Genomic DNA, 24,976 nt, shown 5'->3' on the forward strand with positions numbered 1-24,976 from the left:
ACAACAGGAACGTCACGCGGACGCCACCGCCGTCGGCGGAGACCAGTTTGCGTGCCAGCTGCGCGAACGGGTGATGTGCCCGAAGGCGAGCCACGGGAGCATCACGACGTGAGCAGCGCCGGCGGAGGCACCATTTGCGCTGCCCGACATGGCTGCGAATAAAAGAGGAGCCGAGATGGTGGAGCGCCGGCCCTGGTCTGGGTCAATGGTGTTACTTGGCACAGAAAAGCCCTGTGCGTGGCCTTTACATAGGGAGCAGCAACAAATATCCGCCGGCCGGAAGAGTTGCTAGAGCATCTCCATCTCCAAGAGTACTTAAAAAATAAAGTTCTAAATATTAGCTTTTAGATATGACTAAAATAATTAGAAGGAAAAAACTCCTCTTCTTCCGACAGTGCCTAAAAATTAGTCCCTAAAAAATCTAATGATGTGAAATTACCCATCTACTATGGGCCAACTCTTGATCTATTTGGCCTGACCCGCTCAGCTCTCTTGACCAAAGCAGGTTCGTCGTCTTATCCTTTCACGTGAGTGAGAAGGACCATCCATTTTCCTTGTTTTTTAAAGCATCTTCGAGAGTCTTTCTAAAATTTCACTCTCTAAATCATCATTTGCAGAGTCATCTACATAAAAATCGCTTTCCATACATTTCAGTCTCCAACAACTTTTCTATATCTTATTTACACTCTAGAGAGCTATTTTCGCTATCTATCTTGGTGAGCGAGAAATCCAGAATAGATGATGGCTATATTTGGATGTTCATTTAGAAAAGCTCTTGGAGGGTAGTTTTCCATTAAAATCTATTCCTAACAATTGGGATGGATATAGAGAGTCTCTTGTAGTTACTCTCTCGGCAATGGTGGCGAGCATCACGCAGCTTGTCGAAGAGGCAAGATCACAGCAAACAAGGCCGCCAGAGTGGCTGGAGGAGATGAGGTTGCGGCACTGGGACAGCTTCTCTCGCGGAGGAGTTCAAGGCGCCGCCAAAGCTTGTGGGAGGCAAGTCAGGAGTGCGTGGCCATGGCACCGCTTAGCTTGCCGCAGGAGTCGAGGTGCATTCATCCGGATCGGAGGAGTGGTTGCGGCCTATAGCTCATTGGAGGAGTCGAGGTTGCGCTCATAGGGTGTGTGGGGGGGGGGGGGGGGGGCCAGTGCAGCCCAGCTCGGAAGAGTTCGAGCTCAGAACGCAGGCATGCTCGCTGGAGCAGAGGAGGTCGCGGTGACAATATGGCAAGTGGCGGATCTAGGATGGGAATTTAGGAGTAGCCTCAATTTCCTCTTCTTTCTCCATCCTCTCTTTTTCTTCTTCCTCCTTTCTTATTCCTCCTTTCATCCATGGCTGATAACTGTTACGGGACTTTGGGGGCTCCATAGGTTGTATGGGGGTAGGGGGGCTGGAGCCCCCTGCACCCCCTGGATCCGCCAATCATACGGGAGGAAGAAAGTTTTGATGGGCACCAACTGATTTTCAAGGATTGGGAGTGCAAGCGAGGAGCACAAATATGGCTCGGTTGGCTACAGGAATTGGGCGATATTGGGCACTGGTTTGGGCTACTGTTGGAGCTGTGTTTTAATCATTCTTATCCAAAATCAGCTTTCGGGAGTAAATTTTGGTCAGTGTTGGAGATGCTCTTACAAAATTACAAATAAACTGCAACAACTCATCTACTCTCGCAGTCTTATCAACTGACTAGTAGATGCCTAGATTACAAGGAAGTAAGAGCATCTCAAGCAGGCTCCTACTCACAGCCCATATAAGAATTTTGGGGGCTCAGGTCAAAAAATGAGGTTAGCCCCCAAAATAAGTAGGCACCAAAATTGCCCCCCTCCCCAACTGTAGACATGGCCCACCTCCGCAACTGCCTCCTGCGTCTGTCTCCCCTCCCCGTGCGTGCAAATCACTCTATCCTGCTCACCGGTGCCCTCACCTGCTCCACCGTCCTCCTCGCCTGGCCCCGTCGAGGGACACCACTGTCGTCGCCGCTTCTACCGCCGTCTCTCTTCTCGACCAATTCTGCAGGTTCTGGAGCCAAAGCCGGCCTTCACCTGTGCCGCCTGACTCGTCTGGCGCCGCCTTCCGCCCATGCTCCACGCCCACCTCTGTCCAGTGCCGCTCTCCGCCCGTGCCGCCGAATCCATCAGACGCCATCCTCCGCTTGTGTCGCCCGACTCCGTCCGGTGCCGTCCCACTTGAAATTCTAATTGGAGTTTGCCCTCTTTTTTGACTTTGTATTGTTGCCCTGCTATTCTCAAATGTTTGCATTATTACCCCATTTGCCCCTACTTTTCTTTAAAATTGGGCAAATATGCAAATATTAGAGGGCATGGTGCAACAATTTGATAATAGCAGGGGCACAATGCAAAAGTTAGAAAAAAATAAGAGGTAACTAACAATTAGACCTCAAAAACGAGAGTAACCATGCAAATACCCCTTATGCAGCGTTAGCCTCGAGCCCTCAACAGGCACATGTCTCTATCACCGCGTACCTAGTCTAATTATGGCCTTTGTGAGCACGCGCCATGTCCACAAGCATCGACTTCAACGCTTTAAATGTAATGTCGGTGGTCAATTTTGATATTTTCTAGGGTGTGCGCTAGGGCAGTCGTAATGGGAGAAACTCCATACTTGCCATGTTTTCTTTCTCCCTTCTCACCCAATCTCTTTCTTTGTTTTTTAGTTCATGTGTAGACATATTTTCTTATATAAGAACCAATTTTTTCATCTTTCTTCGTAATTGTCTTATCACATCATCACTTTTAATGACATCATATTTTTATTTTTCTTTCTTTTTCTAATTATGAGAGCCCCGAGGCTGCGGCCAGCCAGGGCCTCCACGTCGGTCAAAAAAAATCTGCGCCGTCGCTACCAAAACAAACGTCAGCGAAATGCCCTCACGGTGGACAAAAAATCTCGTTCTCGCTACTGTACAATGCCTTGCGCGTGCTTAATTTCTGTTGGCTAGAAGCTTCTTGGTTCTCAGCTCTGCCTTGCGTCGGTGGTCCGGCTTCCTGAGTCATCATCCTCTTCCCTTGCTTTCTCCCCGTCCCTTCTTCTTAGCTTCTGAGGTAAGCTTTGCTTCTCTACTGTTCCTCACGGACACGGTTGCTTTTCCCTGGGGAAAAGCAACCGTGTCCGTGAGGAACAGTAGAGGAAGCAAAGCTTACCTCAGAAGCTAAGAAGAAGGGGACGGGGGAGAAAGCAAGGGAAGAGGATGATGACTCAGGAAGCCGGACCACCGACGCAAGGCAGAGCTGAGAACCAAGAAGCTTCTAGCCAACAGAAATTAAGCACGCGCAAGGCATTGTACAGTAGCGAGAACGAAGATTTTTTGTCCACCGTGAGGGCATTTCGCTGACGTTTGTTTTGGTAGCGACGGCGCAGATTTTTTTTGACCGACGTGGAGGCCCTGGCTGGCCGCAGCCTCGGGGCTCTCATAATTAGAAAAAGAAAGAAAAATAAAAATATGATGTCATTAAAAGTTGATGATGTGATAAGACAATTAAGAAGAAGAGATGAAAAAATTGGTTCTTATATAAGAAAATATGTCTACACATGAACTAAAAAAACAAAGAAGAGATTGGGTGAGAAGGGAGAAAGAAAAACATGGCAAGTATGGAGTTTCTCCCATTACGACTGCCCTAGCGCACACCCTAGAAAATATCAAAATTGACCAACCGACATTACATTTAAAGCGTTGAAGTCGATGCTTGTGGACATGGCGCGTGCTCACAAAAAGGCCATAATTAGACTAGGTACGCGGTGATAGAGACATGTGCCTGTTGAGGGCTCGAGGCTAACGCTGCATAAGGGGTATTTGCATGGTTACTCTCGTTTTGAGGTCTAATTGTTAGTTACCTCTTATTTTTTCTAACTTTTGCATTGTGCCCCTGCTATTATCAAATTGTTGCACCATGCCCTCTAATATTTGCATATTTGCCCCAATTTTTAAAGAAAAGTAGGGGCAAATGGGGTAATAATGCAAACAATTTGAGAATAGCAGGGGCAACAATACAAAGTCAAAAAGAGGGCAAACTCACAATTAGAATTTCAAGTGGGACGGCACCGGACGGAGTCGGGCGACACAAGCGGGAGGATGGCGTCTGATGGATTCGGGCGGCACGGGCGGAGAGCGGCACTGGACAGAGGTGGGGCGGTGGAGCATGGGCGGAAGGCGGCGCCAGACGGAGTCAGGCGGCACAGGTGAAGGCCGGCTTTGGCTCCAGAACCTGCAGAATTGGTCGAGGAAGAGAGACGGCGGGTAGAAGCGGGCGACGACAGTGGTGTCCCTCGACGGGGCCAGGCGAGGAGGACGGTGGAGCAGGTGAGGGCACCGGTGAGCAGGATAGAGTGATTTGCACGCACGGGGGAGGGAGAGACAGACGCAGGAGGCAGTTGCGGAGGTGGGGCCATGTGCTACAGTTGGGGAGGGGGCAATTTTGGTGCCTACTTATTTTGGGGGCTAACCTCATTTTTTGACCTGAGCCCCCAAAATTCTTATATGGGCTGTGAGTAGGAGCCTGCTTGAGATGCTCTTACTTCCTTGTAATCTAGGCATCTACTAGTCAGTTGATAAGACTGCGAGAGTAGATGAGTTGTTGCAGTTTATTTGTAATTTTGTAAGAGCATCTCCAACACTGACCAAAATTACTCCCGAAAGCTGATTTTGGATAAGAATGATTAAAACACAGCTCCAACAGTAGCCCAAACCAGTGCCCAATATCGCCCAATTCCTGTAGCCAACCGAGCCATATTTGTGCTCCTCGCTTGCACTCCCAATCCTTGAAAATCAGTTGGTGCCCATCAAAACTTTCTTCCTCCCGTATGATTGGCGGATCCAGGGGGTGCAGGGGGAGCTCCAGCCCCCCTACCCCCATACAACCTATGGAGCCCCCAAAGTCCCGTAACAGTTATCAGCCATGGATGAAGAGGAGGAATAAGAAAAGGAGGAAGAAGAAAAAGAGAGGATGGAGAAAGAAGAGGAAATTGAGGCTACTCCCTAAATTCCCATCCTAGATCCGCCACTTGCCAATATTGTCACCGCGACCTCCTCTGCTCCAGCGAGCATGCCTGCGTTCTGAGCTCGAACTCTTCCGAGCTGGGCTGCACTGCAACCCCCCCCCCCCCCCCCCCACACCCCGATGAGCGCAACCTCGACTCCTCCAATGAGCTATAGGCCGCAACCACTCCTCCGATCCGGATGAATGCAACCTCGACTCCTGCGGCAAGCTAAGCGGTGCCATGGCCACGCACTCCTGACTTGCCTCCCACAAGCTTTGGCGGCGCCTTGAACTCCTCCGGCGAGAGAAGCTGTCCCAGTGCCGCAACCTCATCTCCTCCAGCCACTCTGGCGGCCTTGTTGCTGTGATCTTGCCTCTTCGGACAAGCTGCGTGATGCTCGCCACCATTGCCGAGAGAGTAACTACAAGAGACTCTCTATATCCATCCCAATTGTTAGGAATAGAGATTTAATGGAAAACTACCCTCCAAGAGCTTTTCTAAATGAACATCCAAATATAGCCATCATCTATTCTGGATTTCTCGCTCACCAAAGATAGATAGCGAAAATAGCTCTCTAGAGTGTAAATAAGATATAGAAAAGTTGTTGGAGACTGAAAATGTATGGAAAGCGATTTTTATGTAGATGACTCTGCAAATGATGATTTAGAGAGTGAAATTTAGAAAGACTCTCGAAGATGCTTTAAAAAACAAGGAAAATGGATGGTCCTTCTCAACTCACGTGAAAAGGATAAGAACGACGAACCTGCTTTTGGTCAAGAAGAGCTGAGCGGGTCAGGCCAAATAGATCAAGAGTTGGCCCATAGTAGATGGGTAATTTCACATCAATTAGATTTTTTAGGGACTAATTTTTAGGCACTGTCGGAAGAAGAGGAGTTTTTTCCTTCTAATTATTTTTAGTCATATCTAAAAGCTAAATATTTAGAACTTTATTTTTTAAGTACTCTTGGAGATGGAGATGCTCTAGCAACTCTTCCGGCCGGCGGATATTTGTTGCTGCTCCCTATGTAAAGGCCACGCACAGGGCTTTTCTGTGCCAAGTAACACCATTGACCCAGACCAGGGCCGGCGCTCCACCATCTCGGCTCCTCTTTTATTCGCAGCCATGTCGGGCAGCGCAAATGGTGCCTCCGCCGGCGCTGCTCACGTCGTGATGCTCCCGTGGCTCGCCTTCGGGCACATCACCCCGTTCGCGCAGCTGGCACGCAAACTGGTCTCCGCCGACGGCGGTGGCGTCCGCGTGACGTTCCTGACGGCCGCCGGGAACGTGCCGCGCGTCGAGGCCATGCTGGCGCCGTCGGCCGCGGGCGCGGTGGTGGTTGTGCCGCTCCACCTGCCCCACGTCCCGGGGCTGGACGCGGGGGCCTCCAGCACGGCGGAGCTCTCCGCCGACGGCGCCGAGCTTCTCAAGGTCGCCCTGGACGGCAACCCGGCCGCAGGTCGCGGCGCTGCTCGCCGAGCTCCGCCCGGTCGCCGTGATCATGGACTTCGCCACGCCGTGGGTCTACGACATCGCCGCGCCGCTCGGCCTCAAGGCGCTCCACCTCAGCGTCTTCTCCGCCACTGCGGGCGCTTTTAACTGCGTCCCCCGCGCGCCGCCTCCACGGGCCGCACCCGTCCGCGCACGATCTGCGGTCGGCCCCGGCCGGCTTCCCGGAGGGCTCTTCGGTGGCGACCATCCCGGCGTACCAGGCCGCCGACCTCACCTACTTGTTCACCAGCTTCGACGGCAAGCCGTGCGTCTACGACCGTGTACTGGCCAGCATCGAGGCGTGCCATGGCATCGTGATGAAGACATGCGCGGAGATGGAGGGCAGCTACATCGACTACCTCTCCGGCCAGTTCGGCAAGCCTGTGCTCCTCGCCGGGCCCGTCGTGCCGGAGCCACCGCAAGGTGAGCTCGAGGATCAGTGGGAGAACTGGCTCTCCGCGTTTCCCGACAAGGCCGTCGTCCTCGCCTCGTTCGGCAGCGAGACGTTCCTGCCGGTAGCCGCGGCGACGGAGCTTCTCCTCGGCCTCGAGGCCACCGGCCGGCCGTTCCTCGCCGTGTTCAACTTCCCCAGGGGTGCGGACACGGAGGCGGAGCTCCAGGCGCGCGTCCCGCTGGGATTCATGGAGCGCGTCAAAGGGCGAGGCCGCGTGCACGTGGGGTGGGTGCAGCAGCAGCACATCCTGCGCCACCGGAGCGTCGGGTGCTTCTTGAACCACGGCGGGTTCAGCTCCGTAGTGGAGGGGCTCGTCGCCGGCTGCCGCCTGGTGCTGCTGCCGATGAAGGGCGACCAGTACCTCAACGCGGCGCTGTTCGCGCGGGACCTGCGTGTCGGCGTGGAGGTGGCGCGCCGCGACGAGGACGGCTGGTTCGGGCGCGGGGACGTGGCCGACGCGGTCGCTGCAGCGATGGCGGATGGAGGGGATGGTGACGTGCGGAAGTGGAGGGAGTTCTTGACGGACGATGCCGTGCAGATGAGGTTCACAGACGAGTTCGTCCGGCAGCTCAAGGAACACGTAATGGAGACCTGAGCTGATATTTTCGCTCCCAAGTTCTAAGTATGTTCACTCATTAGGAACTTCTTTGTTATTTTTATTATTGATCTTGTTGTAAGACCTTGAGCCTATGGCTTTCTTTGTGTTTGATGCTCAGCTGTGTCGGATGGCAGAGGCTGGAACTTAATTTGTTCCATTATCCAAAAAAAAAAAGCTATGTTCACTTAGTGTCAGCTGCTTTTCCCCTTACTTTTCGGCCTTTTACTTTCCTGTTGACAGCGATATGATTGCAGTGCTGATGTGTGACGGTTTCTTCAGTTATGCACTTGTATCCATTGGAAATCACTAGACTACGAATCGCGCACCAAAAAGTGCGACATCAGCGTGCCACGTCATCGAAAAAAAATCGTGGCCGTCGATCCGGCGACCAACGGCCGGCGGCTGGCCGAGCCCCTCGTCCCCGCGGCCGCTGGCCGAGGCCAGCCCCCGCCGGCTCCTCGCCGCCGCTGGACGGCGCCACCGTTCGCTGCGCCCGCGCCGCGATCCACCGCCGCCCGAGCCGCAACGCCTGAGCTCCAACTGCAAGGGAAAGAGGGGAAGGCCCGCCGCCGCCGCGCGCGGAAGGGCAGAGGTCGACGCCGCCCGTGCTCAGCGGAGACCCAATGGAGCTGCAGCTCGCCGCCGCGCCGTGGAGAGAGGCCGCCAAGCTCAGAGCCCGTTCGCCGCCGTAAGGCCCCGGTCCGCCGCCGTCCGGCCCTGATCCGCTCCAGGGAAGAGCCGATTCGCAGCCGGGCTGAAGCCGAGGCGGCGGCGGTGGAGCACCCGAGGCGGCACGGCGTGGAGGAGCTGCGGGGGCGGTGCGGCATGGAGGAGCCGTGGGGGCGGCAGAGGAACAGGGGACGGAGGAGCCGTGGGGGGCGGCGGAGGAATAGGAGAGGAAGGGAGCAAGAGGGAGGCGCCGCAGAGGTCGAGGAGAGGCCGAGCTTGGCCTACCACGGTGGCGCGCCGGCTCCTTTATAGTCCAGACCGCCACGCCGCCCACCCGCCTCGATTCATCCCTCTCCCCTCCCCTCCCCTCCCCTCCCCTCCCCTCCGCTCCTCTCCCGATTCCCGCGGGCGGGCTCGCGGATCCACGCGCCGCGCGGCTCCCTTCCGCACGATGAGCAGGCGGCGGTGGGTCGAGGCCTGCGACTTGTGGCGCCCGCCGCGGAGCCACGCCGGGGCGGGGCCGCAGCCACCCGTCCTCCTGCTCGACGCAGGGCCCCCGGCTCCCGGCCTTCGCCTCGCTCTCTATTCGCGAGGGCGGGGAGGCCGTGGCCGTCGCCAAGGCGGTGGAGGAGGCGGTCGTCGCGCGGACCGGCGAGGGGAGGGAGAAGCGGGGAGCGCCGGCGGGGGGCGAGGAGGCCAGTGGGGAGAAGAAGGAGCGGAGGAGGCTGCCCTCCGCGGCGCAGCTCGTGCGCCACCCACTGGCGCTGCTCGCCCTGGTGCACCGCGGCGCCATGCTCTTCGCCGCGGGGGCCGCCGCGGGCGCCGCCGCCAAGACCGTCGCCGCCCGCCCGCCGCCGAGCAAGAGGAAGAAGGAGGGGGCGGCGCGGCCCTGCTCGCCCTGGAGGAGGCGGCGGAGGGCACGGGGAGGGGGAGGGGGCGGCCGAGAGAGCTGGGGATGGGGAGAGTGCGGTGGAGGGGGAGGGGCGGCGGAGATCAAGAGGGAGAGGACGAGGGAGAGGATAGGGAGGGAGAGATAAAGAAGAAAGAGAAAAAAGAAGAGTGAAAAAAAACTAGAGGAAACTAGGAAAAGGAAAAGGGAGAAAGAGAAAACGAGAAAAAAAAAGGAAAAAAACAAGAAAAAGGGAAAAATAGGAAAAACTGTAGCAATGACCAACAAAAACAATGCGAAGATAACGACTCATCCTACCTTCGTTGCAATCCTGAAAAATAACAAAAAATGCATCAAACTACGTGCATTACACGTATTAAATAAACTTTACACCAACTAGAATACATTCCAGTCATTACTACTACAATAGCAACATTATACGTATAATTCGATCACCATTTTTCTATAGCTTCTCATGCTACCTCCACAATAACGCATCATATTTTAATATAACCACTACTTCCTAAAAAAAATAACACGTCTACAAATCACAACATGTTTTCGAAAATACACTAAGTATTGGACTAATTGTGCTAGCTCCACCCTCCCTAATAAACTATCTTACCCCTTCTTTCCCCGCAAAAAAAAAACATCAACAAAATAATATACAAAGTTTCATATAATAAAAAAAAGTTCAAAATCAGGTCACGCGCAGTGCGCGGCCTTTCTAGTATATGTTACAAGAGCGCGGGTTAAATTATCCATAGCCTTGATTTTACTGTGGGTTCTCAAGCGCCTTGACTGATTATAGTAGTATAAGCTGGGATTTGCTTGTAATCAAACGCCTGATTTTTTTCATTTTTCTAAGTCGACGAAAGAGAGCCGTAGGATGATGATAGAAAGGCCATCTCTCCTACCTCTGGACCAGCTCGCCACCCTCCCGCCCGCCGTTGTCCCCAGCGGCCCGAGCGCCGCCACCTTCCCCGCGCCACTAACCACTTGTTCTCGCAGCTCCAATACCGCTGGCTCCACCCATCGGCCATCGCTCGTTCACCACATACTACACGAGCGCTGCCATGGGCGACTAGGCGCCTTGCCGCACCGCCGCTCTGCCATCCACCACCAGTCTAGTTGCCTCCCCGGCCATCCTTCTAGGGCCGAGCATGGACACATGTCGACAGACAAGCTTTATTTATACATGGACGACTTAAAGAAAAGGAAATATACCACTAGCCCGTGCACGGGTTGATGCACAATAAGTATACAATATCCTAGGATAGACAAGCTAGTGGAGCTCTATTAGATCGAGAGCTGCGGCGACCCTTGGGATCACCTGGAGCGACATCTATCGCGATCTGTGGGCATGACGGTGCCGTTGCCGGGGAAGAAGAAGCGGAGGTGGCAGGAGATGCGCGTCCAGTACCGGATCTTGACGAAGACGCCCACCTTCCACCGTGTGCGCGCCTTGCCCAACAGGTCCAAGGGCACCACGCCCGCCCTGAGCGACTCATCCATCGACTGCATCCCAGCAGGGTCCAGCGTCCGGCCCCCCGACACCACGTTGTACCGCAGCGGCAGGGAGCTCTCCCGCGCCACCACGAACGGATCGGCTCGCAGGAGCGCCACGTCGGAGCCATGGAACCCCAGCGCGAGGTCGACGCGGGAGAAGGCGGCGTCCGCCTTGGAGTTGTTGTTCTCGGCCAGGATGGTGATGGACATCTGCAGGGACTGGATCGTGCCGCCCTGGTCGTACTGGAGCAGCCCCAGCTGCGCGTCGGAGACAAGGTTATAAATAGCCGGCTATAGCCACCGCTATAGTCTGTTATAGCCTTTGGGAGAGGAGAAAACTAGGATATGCATCTCTTAGCTCTAAATTGCTAAATCCGCTAATAGCCAGCTATATCCCGCTATAGCCGCTAAATTATGAATTATTTAGCCAGCTAAATCATATAATTACTTTTTATTTATTATTTGTTTAGTAATGAACCTCATCATTTACAAAACTTAGTATTTCATCAATGATGTAACGAGGAAAATGAAGCCCAAGATGTACTTCAGTCAATGAAAGTTTCTTGATTTCATATTTATATGCAAAATTACTCATAGATTTATGTATGGTATTAAAATAGAAATGCATAGTTGTGAGAAATTTCTAGAAGATTAGAGAGCATGCATGAACCATGGTTATCATATTTCATAGTGAAATATGGAATACTCTAGAAATTAGATACTTGTATGTCTAGAAAGCATGGGGAAATTCTAAAATTAGATATTTTATAAAGCATTGTGTAGAAGATGGGCACATGGCAAAACCATATGAGACATAGAGTTCTATAAATAGGGGTGCTCCTATCCCCCTCTTGCCATACCATGACATAAGAGGTTTCAAGTAGAGGATGGCAAAGTTCCCATGTAGTGTAGTTGTGTCATGGTAGGGTAGCGATATAAAGAGTGCAAGAGTATTGTGTTGTACTAAATTATGATGAATAAAGAGTTGATTTCTCATATAGAGTTGGTCTCTCGTATTAGTGCCCAGGTGAAAGTGGTAGGGGCGCCGATTTCTCAACACATGGTATTTCCAGAACCGCTAAGTGAGTTAGCTAAGCTATAGCCCGCTATAGTCTATCTTAGCCTCTACAAACACCAACCGCTAAATGCATTAGCCCGCTATTTTAAACACTGGTCGGAGACCACCAGGTACGGCATCTTGGGCTTGAAGAAGGTGTAGACGGCGAACACCGCCACGCCGGCCACGATGATGCCGGTGGCCAGCACGGTGCACAGGATCACCATCGCCCACGCCCACCACCCGGAGCTCCTACGCTCGATGGGGCCCTCCTCGGCGGCCTCTCGATGGCAGCAGCCTGCTGCTGCGCCTCCTCGTCCACCGACCGTGGCGGCCTGCTGGGATCCTTGTCGAACTCCTTGGCCTCCGCCACGTACTCTGCTGTGGGCTGCGGCGCGAAGATCCCGCCCCTCTGGCGCTTGTGCAGCGTCAGGAGCTCCCGCAGCTTTACCAAGAGGAGCTTCCAGCTAAGCGTGAGGAGCTGCTGCAGCTCATTCCGGAGGGTGATGATCATGCGGCTGGGCGGCTTAGTGTCCAGAAATTGCTGGGCCTTCCCTAGGATCTTCGTGTCCCCCTTCGTAAGCACCTCCTCTAGGATCTCCACGTAACCGATACGGATCAGCTCCTCCTCAACCTCATACGGCTTCTTGGCGTCCCGGCCGGCCGATCGGGTGCGGTGTATAACGCATCTCAGCCGACCGTCGCTCGGGGAGTAGAAAGTTTGTCCTTGGACTCTGGAAGGAACGCACACGATCATCGAATGACAAATAAGTGAAGTGATGAGCATGCATGCATCAGGGGGGCTAGCTAGCTTAATTGTAGTACCTGTACGAGCATCTGGCGACGAGGGCAGTAGCACGATACTCCCTGTGGACGGCGGGAAGGCAGACGTGGACGATTGCCTTGCGCACTTCACGGCTGCTGAGATCTCCGAAGCTGACTGAGATGGAGCGGCGGCCGCTGCCGTCCACCCTCGGCTTCTTGGGGTAGCTCCCGGCGACCACGTCGTCGTCCTCTATTGTGGAGTGCCCTGGCTGCGGCCACACGGTGAGCTCAAGGTCCTGGACCACGACTCTGAGGAGGCCAAACAGAGTCTCCGCGAAGCACTCGGTGAGGATCTCGTCGTCGACGTAACGAAATGAAACGTGCCTCCTTGGCTATTGTTCGCGATCGCTTGCAGCACCTGCCCGGCCATGCATGCATCAGTACGATACATATAATATATATATATATATATATATATATATATATATATATATATAGAGAGAGAGAGAGAGTCAAACAATAGATCGAGATTGGACTATTGGAGAGGGATAATCGTCGAGAAACATGTACATGCCTCCGCATCATGGTCTTCTCCAAAACCAAACGTGTACACTGCCACATCGCCAACAATAGCGACTTTGCTAGCACCAATAGCGACATTCTCCACGCCATCAGACTTGAGAACGATGCTGGAGACGCGGCAGCTCCTGTGCCGGCGGTCGGCGAGGACCTGGAGGCCGGTCTCGAGGCCTTGTCTTATGTTGGTTAAGCCGCTAGCCTTGAGCTTTCCCTCGATGATGTCCTTGATGAGCTCATCCTTGGAGGCCCCGGTCATGGACCGCAGTTCGCACAACCTTTCGGCTTTGCTAGAAAAGGAGACGATCGAGAGGCGATCCATGGCGCCGAGCTTGCTGATGACGAACTTCATGGCCACCTTCAGCTTGTCAAGCTTCGGCCCTTCCATGCTTCCGCTGACGTCGAGGACGGCCACGAGGTCCAGCCCCGAGCGCTCCCTGGTGGACGACGTGTCGATGATCTCCAGCAGCACCTCATGCGTGTTCTCCTCCAGTGGCGCCTTGTCATTGCTGCGCGCCACCAGACGCACTCTGTCGCCGACATGCTGCGTTCGCCCTGCGCCTGCATTTATTTCATCCGTTAATTCTCGGTGATCCAAACATGATTCAGCAAGCTAGAGCTCCACAAATAAAATATAATGAACTGAAAGGAGCGGTGACAGGATCGATCGACCTGCTGATGCATTTGCAGGAGGCGGCTCATCGTTAATAAGCTAGCCAGATGATGATGTAGTTACTTTTGACATGTACTAGGTTAATATGATGTTAATTGATTTATATAGATCAATGCTCCTATATATAATGACCAAAGTGGCACCGAATGTGATGGGTGCCTCATTCGTTGGTTAAGGTTGGAGACTGGGAAGGTTTTGGTATCTTCTTTGCTCTCCCTCACGGTTCGTTTTTTGGAGACACCGCCAAGGAAAGGATGAAAGCCTTTATGTACGGGCTTTTCTGCGTGTATCAGAGAATTCTCATCTGTTAGTTTTCAGTGACACGCCCACGAAATCATCATCAACTGATACTACTCGATTCTTTAGAGATTATACAATCAAGTGATATAACATCGATCCGTTCATAATTTAAAGAAGGGAACATATCTAGTGCAAACCAAGGATCTTGTGCAAACCCGTGCAAACCTACTAAAAAAAGTTTCAAAAATTTCTGAAAAAAATCATGAATGTGCTTCTTAGCTTACCTCATCTATATACAAAATTTTATGGTCAAATTCATCTTACTCTAAAAGTTACAAAAAAGACAAATTTTCTGACGACAATAATGGTTCAAATGCATCTCAAATTTGTATTTTTTGTAACTTCTAGAGTAAGACGAATTTGACCATGAAATTGTATATATAGATGATGTAATCTGAGAAGCACATTCATGATTTTTTTCAGAATTTTTTGAAACTTTGTTTAATAGGTTTGCACGGGTTTGCACAAGGTTCTTGGTTTGCACCAGATACATTGCCTTTAAAGAAAATAGGCGAGCGCGTACTGAACTGCAGATTCATAATAACTTTGTATCTTCTTTCCTTTGTTTTTTGGACCAAGGGTTTGGTATATTCTTTGCTGTCCCTCACGGCTTCATTTTTGGAAACACAGCCAAGCAAAGGATGAAAGCGTCCTCTCCAAAATTTGTACGGGCTGGTCGATCGTGTGTCAGAATTCTCCTAGGATTTCAGTGACGCTCACGAAATCATCACAAATTGGTACTGTACCTGAACGGTACTTTATTCTTAGATAGATGAGCTCATGTTGAAATGATTCGTAGCACCACCCACGTATTTGTTACGATGTAACTCTAAATAGCATTATATATTCTAATCATATCATCATGAGCATCATCAACATCTAATCTTGTTTTGGATTATAACGGATTCCTGCTTCTACTGAAAAAATCAAAATATTTTAGTTTTGTCCTAAGTCAAATAGTCTGTGTGAACTGTAGCACCAAAATATGTTAAAGTGTCTCATAGGTATCCATAATAGTCTGTATTGACATTTTATAAAATGGCTTAAAAAGATGTCTCTATGGTTTAAAATGCCTCAAATAGTGTCTCAATACGTGTGACATTATTTAAGGTGCCACAAAAAGTGTCTTTGCAATATATTATGACATATCTATAAGGACAAATTATAAAATGTCTATACAAAAGTGTCTCTATATGATATTTGTGTTGTACTGATTTTTTAGAAAGTAACATAATCAAAATTCATCCATATTGGACACACGCCTAGAGAGAAAATGCCCCTCGTTCAAGAGTCAAACTTACCTGCTGTCCTCCCCCCTCCCCACACACACCCCGCGAACCCTTGGCAGCCTCCTACCCTAAAATGAATCTGAATCGTCGAGCACACATCAATGGTGGTGGAGCATGAGGAAGTGGAAGAGACGGAGACAGGCAACACCGAGTGGCGGCGAGCAGCAGCTTAGGGTTTCGAAGGAGACCAGAAGCAAAAGAAACCAAAGAAGGCAACTGACTCTTAGAATTGGACGGACGAGGATTATTCTAGCACAAATCTTGAACATCGGAAGTTGCAAGGGCTTCTTTCTTTCGGAAGATGTATAGGATCCACGAGCAAGTATAGCAGGGACTCCTATCCAACATCCGTGCAACATGGAGTGTACGAATCACACGACCCATGAAAAAAGCCCAACAGATCATGGTCCAATCATGTAGCGGCAGCCGCATACAAGTGCACACACATAAGTATGGATAGGAGTGGACCGAGGTAGCGCTCGGTTGGTCAGCCGAGCGGGTGCTCGGGCTGCCCTCCTGCATTCGAGCGCTGAGACTCACCCGGAGGTTTTTCTCCTGTAGCGTCTAGGGGTGTTCTCGGATAGGCTAGGGTACGCATGCGTGCGCGTTCAGTGGGACTATGTGTTTCCCACACACTGAGGGTTTAGACCCTCCAATCTCTCCTATAGTGTGTGCACAGGACGTGCACGCGTGTGTGTGGTGTGAGTGTGGTGTTGTGTGGGTTGTGTCTGTGTGTGTCGAGTTGTACCCTCTCAAAAAAGAAGAAGAAGTATGGATAGGAGAACTAGCTTGCCGGCTCTTAATTTATTCGACCGCTGGAAACCTCACCATGAGGTATGTTTTTTTATTTTATTTTATTTTTATTATTTATTTTTTCTTCCTAACTCTACTATAACCGTGTTCAATATTTTTTCAAACTAATTCAACATTTTGAATAACATTTTGAAACAATTAATTCAAAATTTTAAAAAACTATTTCTACTTTTCAAAAAAGAAATGTTGAAATAGTAGACTACAAATGTTGAAATGACATTGCAAAAATGTTGAAGTAAGTATATTAAAATGTTGAGATGTTAAATAAAAAAATTTTAAATCCATATTGGATCTCATTGTGTTGTGTTAATTCCAACCAATACTATAATTTGAACGGATTTCAAAAAAGATAAATAGTTTAAGTGAAAATTCCATTTGAAATTTAGGATTTGAAATATATCTGCCTCTACGTCAACTAATGATTGGTTGACATGTCTTCTCCTAGGCTTTCACCTGCATGCACGCTCGCTGTCGTTGGCTCACTGCCTGCTACTGCTCTGCTGTCCTATCTGGCGTCCACACCCGGTCAGCACATTGATGAGAGAAAATTCCTTATTTGTCATCAAAATTTAGAGTGCTTCTCTATTTGCTATTGTGAAAGTTTTCTTTCCCTATTTGCCATTGAGCCAAAATTAGTTTCCCTTCCTGTCATTCCAGTCCATCTGTTAGGCTACCGGTGTTAGAGAGCACATGAAAGGACCAATTTACCCTTGGGCTAGGCCCTGTGCCCGCCTCACTGCTGACGGCTGACGCCTGCCGCTCCTCCTGCGCCGGCCGCTCCTCCGCTCGCGCCATCCTCAACCACCATGCGCCGCTCCCTGCTCCCACCACCGCTGCTGCCGCCACGGCGTGCCACCACCTAGAGCAGCTGCAGGCCGAGCACGACGGCACCCACGGTGAGGAGGGACACGACACACAACAAGGAACGGCAAGTAGCTGTGGCGGCCAAATCCGGCCACCGCGGAGCTCGAGCAGGCCGCGCGCAGATCTCACCGGCCTCCCCTCGCCCCGCGTGGCCCGGGAGGAGGGAGGGCGCCAGGGCCAGTGGCGGATGAGGATTAGGGGCGGAGAGGAAGGGAGGGGGAGGATGGATGCGGTGGTGGAGGGAGCAAGGAGGGGGCCACGCCCACCGCCGGCTGAGAGAGTAGGGAGGGGCGGCACGGCGCGGTGGCTTGCCGGCGGCGGCTGGAGGACGGTGCGGATCGAGGCTGACGGAGCTCAAGGCCCACACGCCGCGCCTCCGCCGCGCCGCTGCTCCCGCGTGCCGGCAAGGGAGGGGGCCACGCCCGCCGCCGGCGGAGGAAGCAGCGAGATGGTGGCGCGGCTCGCTGGCGGGGGCAGCGAAGCGCCGCTCGGCCCCTGGCGGGAGAAGCGAAGCGGCGCCATGCGCCCGCCCCTGTAGGAGGAGCGGCGGGCGTCAGCCGTCAGCAGTGAGGCGGGCTAGCCCAAGGGTAAAATGGTCTTTTCATGTGCTCTCTAACACCGTTAGCCTAACAGATGGACTGGAATGGCAAAAAGGGAAACCAAGTTTGGCTCAATGGCAAATAGGGAAAGAAAACTTTCGAGGTGGCAAATAGGGAAGCACTCTAAAATTTTGATAGCAAATAAGGAATTTTCTCCCGCCATTGGTTCTCTCGTGGATGATGTGTAAGGTCCTTCCTTCCGGGCAATGAATAGGAGCAGGCAATGCCCAGCAGGCAAAAATCAGCCCATGCACAGTCCACGACCTTAAAAGAACGGGTTAGAACTCTAGCAGGCCAGCCCACAGTTGTGCCTGTTAGTTCACTATTTTCTTTTCTTTTTATCCCCTTTCATTTTCTTAGTCTTTCGTTTATTTTTGCTTCTCCATTCCATTCCCCCACCATTGTGCTTAGTCCATCAGTTTTTTTTTGTTCTCTTTCTTTTTTCTTCTCATTGTTTCATTTTCATTTTCTTTTTTATTTCTTTCTCCACCGTTGCGCTTCCTAATCTATTTGTTTTTTCCTCTTTCTCTTTTTATTGTTTATATTATTTTTATTATATTGTTCTTTCTCTTTCATTATTTTATTTCCCCTTTGCATGGTGAAGAGTTGGTATAGGGAAGGTTGGGGATTACACATATGATGCTTCGAACTCCAAACAAAGTAAAACTTCCCTCAAGGCCTCAATGCACTAGATTTTTTTAGAACTTTTTTTCTAGAGTTATCAAGAACTACAATTATCTAAAACAATGATATAACGGAAATGGTGGATAACAACAACAAATATAGGGGACATAGGGGAGATGTTACATAGTGAATATTTTTTTACCTTTTTACCGCGATGTTTTGTCATTACATTTTCCTAAAAGATATTAAAATGCAAAATTCATCTTCATTGATATGGTACATTGATCCAAGAAAGCAGGCAAGTCTAATTTTGAGTGTCCAAATGGGTTTGCTGTTTTTTATGGATAATCTAATTTTGGTTTGTCCAGATAACTTTATGAATAATCTATTTCTAGATAAATCACACGGATGCATATACCAGCTAGTGTTGGAAAATTGGCAATAAGATTAATATAAATTTTAGATAAATAGCAGGGGTCCAAGTACCCTGTTTCCAAACAAATCACCAGACTGGCATGCGCCTTGGACTTGTATCAGTTTGGAGTTAGCGAAGGCCCATGACAAGCATGATGAGTTCATCCCTATCACGCCCTTAAGATGACAGGAATTCAAGAGACTCAAGAGTAGATGCATAGGTAGGTTGCATTAGGATAGTTGGGATACTGATAACAGAGAAGAATGCATCAGGGTATTACTCTCTCACATTCAAAATATATGTCATTTAGGATACAGTACGGTACTCCAACTAGCAAGTTGTACTCCAAATAGTAGGGGAAACACCTTACTGTGTGGTATTTGTACTAGACTTTAACCCTCTAATTTTTTTTTCCAAGAACGTGCCAGGAAATTTAGAGTATCTTGTCTACTGACACTTTTACTAGCGATTTCTGCAAGAAAATGTTAGCCCGGATAAAGATTCTTGTGTACCGTGGAAATTTTACCTGACGGATCTAGTGACACCAATCCTCCGTACTTAATTTTGCACATAGAGAGGATTTGACAGAAGAGAGAACAAAACAACTGACATTTTGGATGGCATCTGCTTGTGTGTGGGGGTCAAAATTAGAGCTCCACCCCCTGACTGAACTGAAGGTGAGAGAATTTGGGGTCGGCAAAAACAACGAACGGTGGAACCAAGGAAGGAGAAGAAGAAGAAGAGTGTTTTTCACGGAGCAAGGAAGGCAAAAAGTGGCCCAGGAGTCTGTTTGGTTCACTGATCCAAAATTTTTGCCATAAGGAATTTTACATGCGTGGTATATTAAATGAAGTTTATTTACAAAATCTTTTCACAAATGAATGTAATTTGACGCAACGAATCTAATGAGCCTAATTAAACTATGATTTACTACAGTGGTGCTACAGTAACCATCCATTAATTATATATTAATATATCTTGTTAGATTCGTCTCGCAAAGTAGCTCAGAGTTCTGCAATTAGTTTTATAATTAGATTTTATTTACTACTCTAAATGGTGAGGTTTTTTATCTAAAATTTAGATAAAAAAACCAAGCAGGCCGCAGATGGGGGATGGCTCGGCGATCCCAAAACCCCGCGAGCAAGGCCCAGCCAAACCCTGACTCCAAAAGCGAGACAGAGGACACGGCCGTGACGGGGAGTGCCGACAAAGAAAGGGGCCGGCCGTCCTCCTCGGCGGCGCCGGCGTCTTTGGATCCTCCGGCCGCCGGACCCGCCTTATTTCCCTCTCCACCTGCTCCGCGTCCTGCCCTGCCAGCCGGCTGCCGCCCTGCTGCATTGCGCACACTCGCAGGTACGCTCCCTCCGGCCCTCGCGCGTGTACGTCTTCTGTTCATTTCCTTCCACTGAATTTTGGGATCCCGTAGCTCGGGTCAGCTTCGTATGCTCGCTCGCTGCGGTTCAGTTCTGCGTTTCTAGGCCCTGCTCCGGCGATTACATTCACCAGATTTGTGGTACCATAGGACGGCATTGTACTTTATTCACTGGAATTTCAGTTGTAGTGTGACACAAATGGTAGGACTCGAGTAGCCCAGATCACAAAGCGCCTGCATTTAACTACCTGCTCAAACAAGATTCCGTCGATTGGTGGTAAATCCGTAAATGGTGATTGAGCAAGTCTAGCTGACTTCCCCATGAAAGAAAATGAACTTGCGCTGCAGTTGCTGCTTTTGACAACTGAAGTTCGTTGTATTCTGTAATAATTCAGGATTCGAAGTTCTGTGAACCTCGTTAGTAATCGGTATGCGCAGCCAGTCTCCTAGAGTAGTTGTACATGAGAAAATTAATCGTGTAACTGCTGTGCTTTAGCTTTTTGTCTTTTCCTTTCCGAATTGGCACAGTTGGGGGCCATCACTTGAGAACTTGACCTCATGAAACTATCACTGCAGGTTTCAGACTCCCAACTCCCAAGACCTCTGCCAATCAGTATCGAGTATTGACACTACATAGTTTGGAGAAATATAAGTAGTGTTTTAGAAATATGAATCCGTATTTCTTTGGTTTCCTTCTCCCCTTTGTCGCATCTCTACTGCTCACCAAGAGGAAATCTGAGAAGAAGAGGGGAGTACCGGTCAATGTGGGTGGAGAGCCCGGCTGCGCTGTCCGTAACCACGGATTTGAAAGGCCCATCGAAACGCACTGGGAAGGGGTTTCCACGCTTGCTGAGCTATTTGAGCAGTCATGCGAGCAGTTCGCCTACATGCCCCTGTATGGCACCAGGAAGCTCATTGCGAGGGAGTTGGAAGTGGCTCCTGATGGAAGATCCTTTGAGAAGCTCCATTTGGGGAACTATGAGTGGAAAAGCTATGCTGATGCGTTCAAGACTGTGTGCAACTTCTCGTCTGGCCTACTGAGACTTGGGCACCTCAAGGATGAGCATGTTGCTATTTTTGCTGATACTCGGGCTGAGTGGCAGATTGCATTGCAGGTATCTTCTCTACCCATCTACCAATGCTCTGCAGTTTTCCTCCCACAGAATGTGAAATGTCATGGGAAGAGAGAGTGACGTTAGACTTATTAAAGAATGAACAGTGATAATGATACAGATATGAACATTTAACAAGTTTTAACCAGTTCCCTTCAATGATATTGCCACATATAGAAATCAACTATGTTGTTTTGCATGTATTTTTTATGTTCAATGAATTGTGCCACGACATTTTACTTATGTTATTTACATCGAGTTAATATTTAGCTCTGCAAATCATTTGCCACATCGTTAATCTTTTTTCCCTCTCTTTGCAAGGCGTGCTTCAGACAAAACATTACAGTTGTCACAATCTATGCCTCTTTGGGGGAGGAAGCGCTATGTCACTCACTAAATGAGGTTGGTTACTTCATCCCATGTGGTCCGTGTATTTGAAGTCAATTGTTTATACTATACTCGAGCCCTTATACAGTTATGCATATCTCGACACAATTGATTTTTCATTTTTGTTAGCACAGCATTCTCTCTGTTTATGGTCATCAAATAAATACTGGCATTCATTTCAAACATTATTCCTTAAATGTTTACAATGCGATACCTTTTAGATGAGGGACTGCTGTACTTTCAGTTAATCTTATTCTTGGTTTGACTCTTTAGACTGAGGTAAGTACTGTTGTCTGCGGACGGAAAGAACTGAAAAAGCTGGTTGATATAAGTGGGCAACTTGACACTGTGAAACATGTCATCTACATTAATGAGGAAGGTGTCTCAACTGAAGTATCGTTGGCTGAAAAATGCAATAGCTGGACTGTTAAGTCATTTGAGGAGGTAGAGAGCTTAGGACTGGAAAGGCCTGTTGAACCAAACTTGCCTCTCCCATCAGATACTGCAGTGGTTATGTATACAAGTGGCAGCACAGGAATGCCTAAGGTATGTTCGAATCCTAGCATTTCAATATTTTAATTTAGATTCTGCAGTGGATATGAAATAAATCTCTCTTTCTAGTGATCATTTTGGATCACTTCAGAATGTGTAAACTTATCAAAGCTTGTTTTTTTCTACGATAATCTACTCTACAACATCTTATTGAGTCGACAACTCGACATTCTTTGTAAAAATTTTCACAGGGAGTCATGATGAGCCACCGAAATGTCTTGGCTGTAGTTTCAGCTGTTACGACCATTGTGCCTGATCTTGGCAAGAAGGATGTGTACTTGGCATACCTGCCACTAGCACATATACTTGAATTGGCAGCTGAGGTAAGTATTGGCATGACATGTTGGTCTATTCCACATTGTTGTTTTTTAATCTAATTCACTCCACTTAAATTGGATATTTAGGCAATCATAACTGGTGTTGGGGCTTCAATAGGATATGGATCACCATTGACCCTGACTGATACATCCAATAAAATAAAAAAGGGGACCCAAGGTGATGCTTCTGCACTAAAGCCAACACTAATGACTGCTGTGCCTGCTATACTTGATCGTGTTCGTGATGGTGTACGAAAGAATGTAATGCTCTTTACTGTCAGTTCATACTTCATACATTTCTTTTTCGTTCTCTTTCATGTTATCTCACCAGTTCTGCTTTCTTATATTGACATGAATTCAGGTAGATGCAAAAGGTGGGTTAGCAAAGAAATTATTTGATATCGCCTACAGCCGTCGTCTAGCTGCTGTTAATGGAAGCTGGTTGGGTGCATGGGGACTCGAGAAGCTCTTGTGGGATATGCTTGTCTTTCAGAAGGTTCGTGCAATCTTGGGAGGAAGGATTCGCTTTATCCTTGCAGGGGGAGCACCTTTGTCAGGGGACACACAGAGATTTATCAACATATGTCTTGGGTGAGATCCAAGTCTTCCTTATATTTTGTCATTCTCAATTTGTGTTTTTAATGGCAATCGCATCTGTTGCCACTTTTGGTGCCCAAACTTCAATTAAAAAATTTTGAAGTCAATAGCTTGTGCAGGAATATATGACTGTTTCTCCAATATTTACGGCATAAGTTATCCTATTGCAGGGCTCCAATATCGCAAGGATATGGCCTGACTGAAACTTGTGCTGGTGGGACATTTTCAGAGTATGATGAAACGTCTGTTGGCCGTGTTGGTCCTCCTCTGCCTTGTTCATACATTAAGGTATAGAAAAAATGTTTTCCTTTCCTAGTCATATGTTTATTTTGGCTGAGAGATCCCATATCCTGTGACAACAACTGTCATTTTCATGCATAGTGGTACAGTTGATAATAGTGAGCTATATCTGGAAGATTTTCCATAAATGCAATATGTTTTTATATATGTCATTACTAAAGATTGCTGATAGGCTCATGTGTCTGAATGTTTGAAGTGCAAAGCTAAAAACAGAAGCTATTAGATGAAAGTAATGTATGTACTGATAATTAAAAAAAATTGCTTGCCTACTTGTTTTATTCTCCCTTTCCTTCAGATACAAGTTGTCCTTACATAACGGCAATTGTTTTCACACATGACAGTTGATAGACTGGGCCGAAGGTGGATACTTAACAACTGATTCACCAATGCCTCGGGGTGAAATAGTTATTGGAGGTCCAAATGTAACTAAAGGCTACTTCAAAAATGAAGCAAAAACAAATGAAGTCTACAAGGTATGTTTCCAATAATACCCAGTACCCAGAAAAGAGGTATTGTGGTAAATTTTTGTTTAACACTATGCATCTTATGAAGGATGATGAAAGAGGCATGCGGTGGTTCTACTCTGGTGACATTGGGCGCCTGCACCCAGATGGCTGTATTGAAATCATTGACCGTAAGAAGGACATTGTCAAACTTCAACATGGTGAATATGTATCTCTAGGAAAGGTTAGCAAGCTTCCCTTTCTGTGATCAAACAAGTCAATGTCAGCTCTTGTTAACTTATGATACAATCACAGGTGGAGGCAGCTTTGAGTGTGTGCCCATATGTTGATCAGATCATGATCCATGCTGACCCCTTCCACAGCTATTGTGTCGCACTTGTTGTAGCTGCACACAGCGAGCTGAAAGGCTGGGCCTCAAAACAAGGAATCACATATAGTGATTTTGCAGATTTGTGTCAGAAGCAAGAGACTGTCAAAGAAGTCCTTCAATCTTTGGCAAAGGTTTGAGTTTGAGGTCTCCCTGCATCTCAGCTAATTTGTGTTTGTTTGACTTCCAACACTGCATGACCGATTTGATTAACAATTCGTTCATGGTCCCCCTCAACACAATCATTCGTTCAATTTAATGGTTCAGTTATGATTGCATTTGATGGAAGATTTAATAATATGATATCACTTCATTATCCCTATTTTGCTGAGAAATACAAAGACTACTATAGCTCATAGCTGTCCGGTTGCACAATTTCTTCAGGCTGCTAAGCAAGCACGACTGGAGAAGTTTGAGATCCCAGCCAAAATCAAGCTCATACCGGAGCCATGGACGCCAGAGTCAGGCCTTGTTACGGCCGCCCTCAAGCTCAAGAGGGAGATCATCAAGAAGGCGTACGAGAAGGACCTTGCTCAGTTGTACTGCTAGTGTCGCTGCTGCTAGCCTCTCTTAAGGATATAAAGTGTTTGTTGGTCGCGACAACAGAATGTTCCAGTTGTAGCATGTTTTTGAGGAGACAACTGCTGAAGGTGGTGAGAACTGAAAGTGAGAGAGAGCAGGTGATTCAGTCGCCAATAATGTCAGTGTTTCCCTGAACGTCAGGAGGAAACTATACTCGGGAGTTTTTGTTTTTTGATAATTAGAAGAATTGAGGATTCCCTCGCACCTAAGAGCAACTGTTCATTAGCAGCACGCTATGGTAGTCTTTGTTGAATTTTTCACTGCCATGATCCCCATAAATTTTACAGTGTTGGACAAGGACACTATGACATGGACTTGAAAAAGTGTGATTAGCGACTGGTAGT

The 24,976-nt window shown here is 48.8% G+C and overlaps 2 protein-coding genes and 2 pseudogenes across 2 annotated transcripts; 2 read left to right on the forward strand and 2 right to left on the reverse strand.

Annotated features, from left to right (window-relative positions):
- The first annotated feature begins 5,966 nt into the window (after positions 1–5,966).
- Positions 5,967–7,734, forward strand: LOC120643733 (annotated as a pseudogene).
- A 146-nt stretch (positions 7,735–7,880) lies between these two features.
- LOC120645363 (translation initiation factor IF-2-like) lies at positions 7,881–9,002 on the reverse strand. Its single transcript, XM_039922156.1, has one exon. It carries the CDS (start codon positions 9,000–9,002, stop codon positions 7,881–7,883), a length of 1,122 nt encoding a protein of 373 aa, XP_039778090.1.
- A 1,381-nt stretch (positions 9,003–10,383) lies between these two features.
- Positions 10,384–17,466, reverse strand: LOC120645364 (annotated as a pseudogene).
- A 1,062-nt stretch (positions 17,467–18,528) lies between these two features.
- Positions 18,529–24,940, forward strand: LOC120643734 (long chain acyl-CoA synthetase 9, chloroplastic-like). Its single transcript, XM_039920197.1, has 12 exons — positions 18,529–19,935; positions 20,531–21,069; positions 21,388–21,468; positions 21,727–21,999; positions 22,197–22,328; positions 22,410–22,583; positions 22,684–22,913; positions 23,090–23,207; positions 23,561–23,692; positions 23,772–23,906; positions 23,978–24,184; positions 24,435–24,940. The coding sequence occupies exons 2-12, from the start codon at positions 20,623–20,625 to the stop codon at positions 24,597–24,599; spliced, it is 2,094 nt and encodes a 697-aa protein (XP_039776131.1). The 5' UTR covers positions 18,529–19,935; positions 20,531–20,622; the 3' UTR covers positions 24,600–24,940.
- The last annotated feature ends 36 nt before the right edge of the window (positions 24,941–24,976 follow it).

Source organism: Panicum virgatum, chromosome 8K (genome assembly GCF_016808335.1).
Source record: "Panicum virgatum strain AP13 chromosome 8K, P.virgatum_v5, whole genome shotgun sequence".
In the NCBI taxonomy this organism is placed as follows: Eukaryota; Viridiplantae; Streptophyta; class Magnoliopsida; order Poales; family Poaceae; genus Panicum; species Panicum virgatum.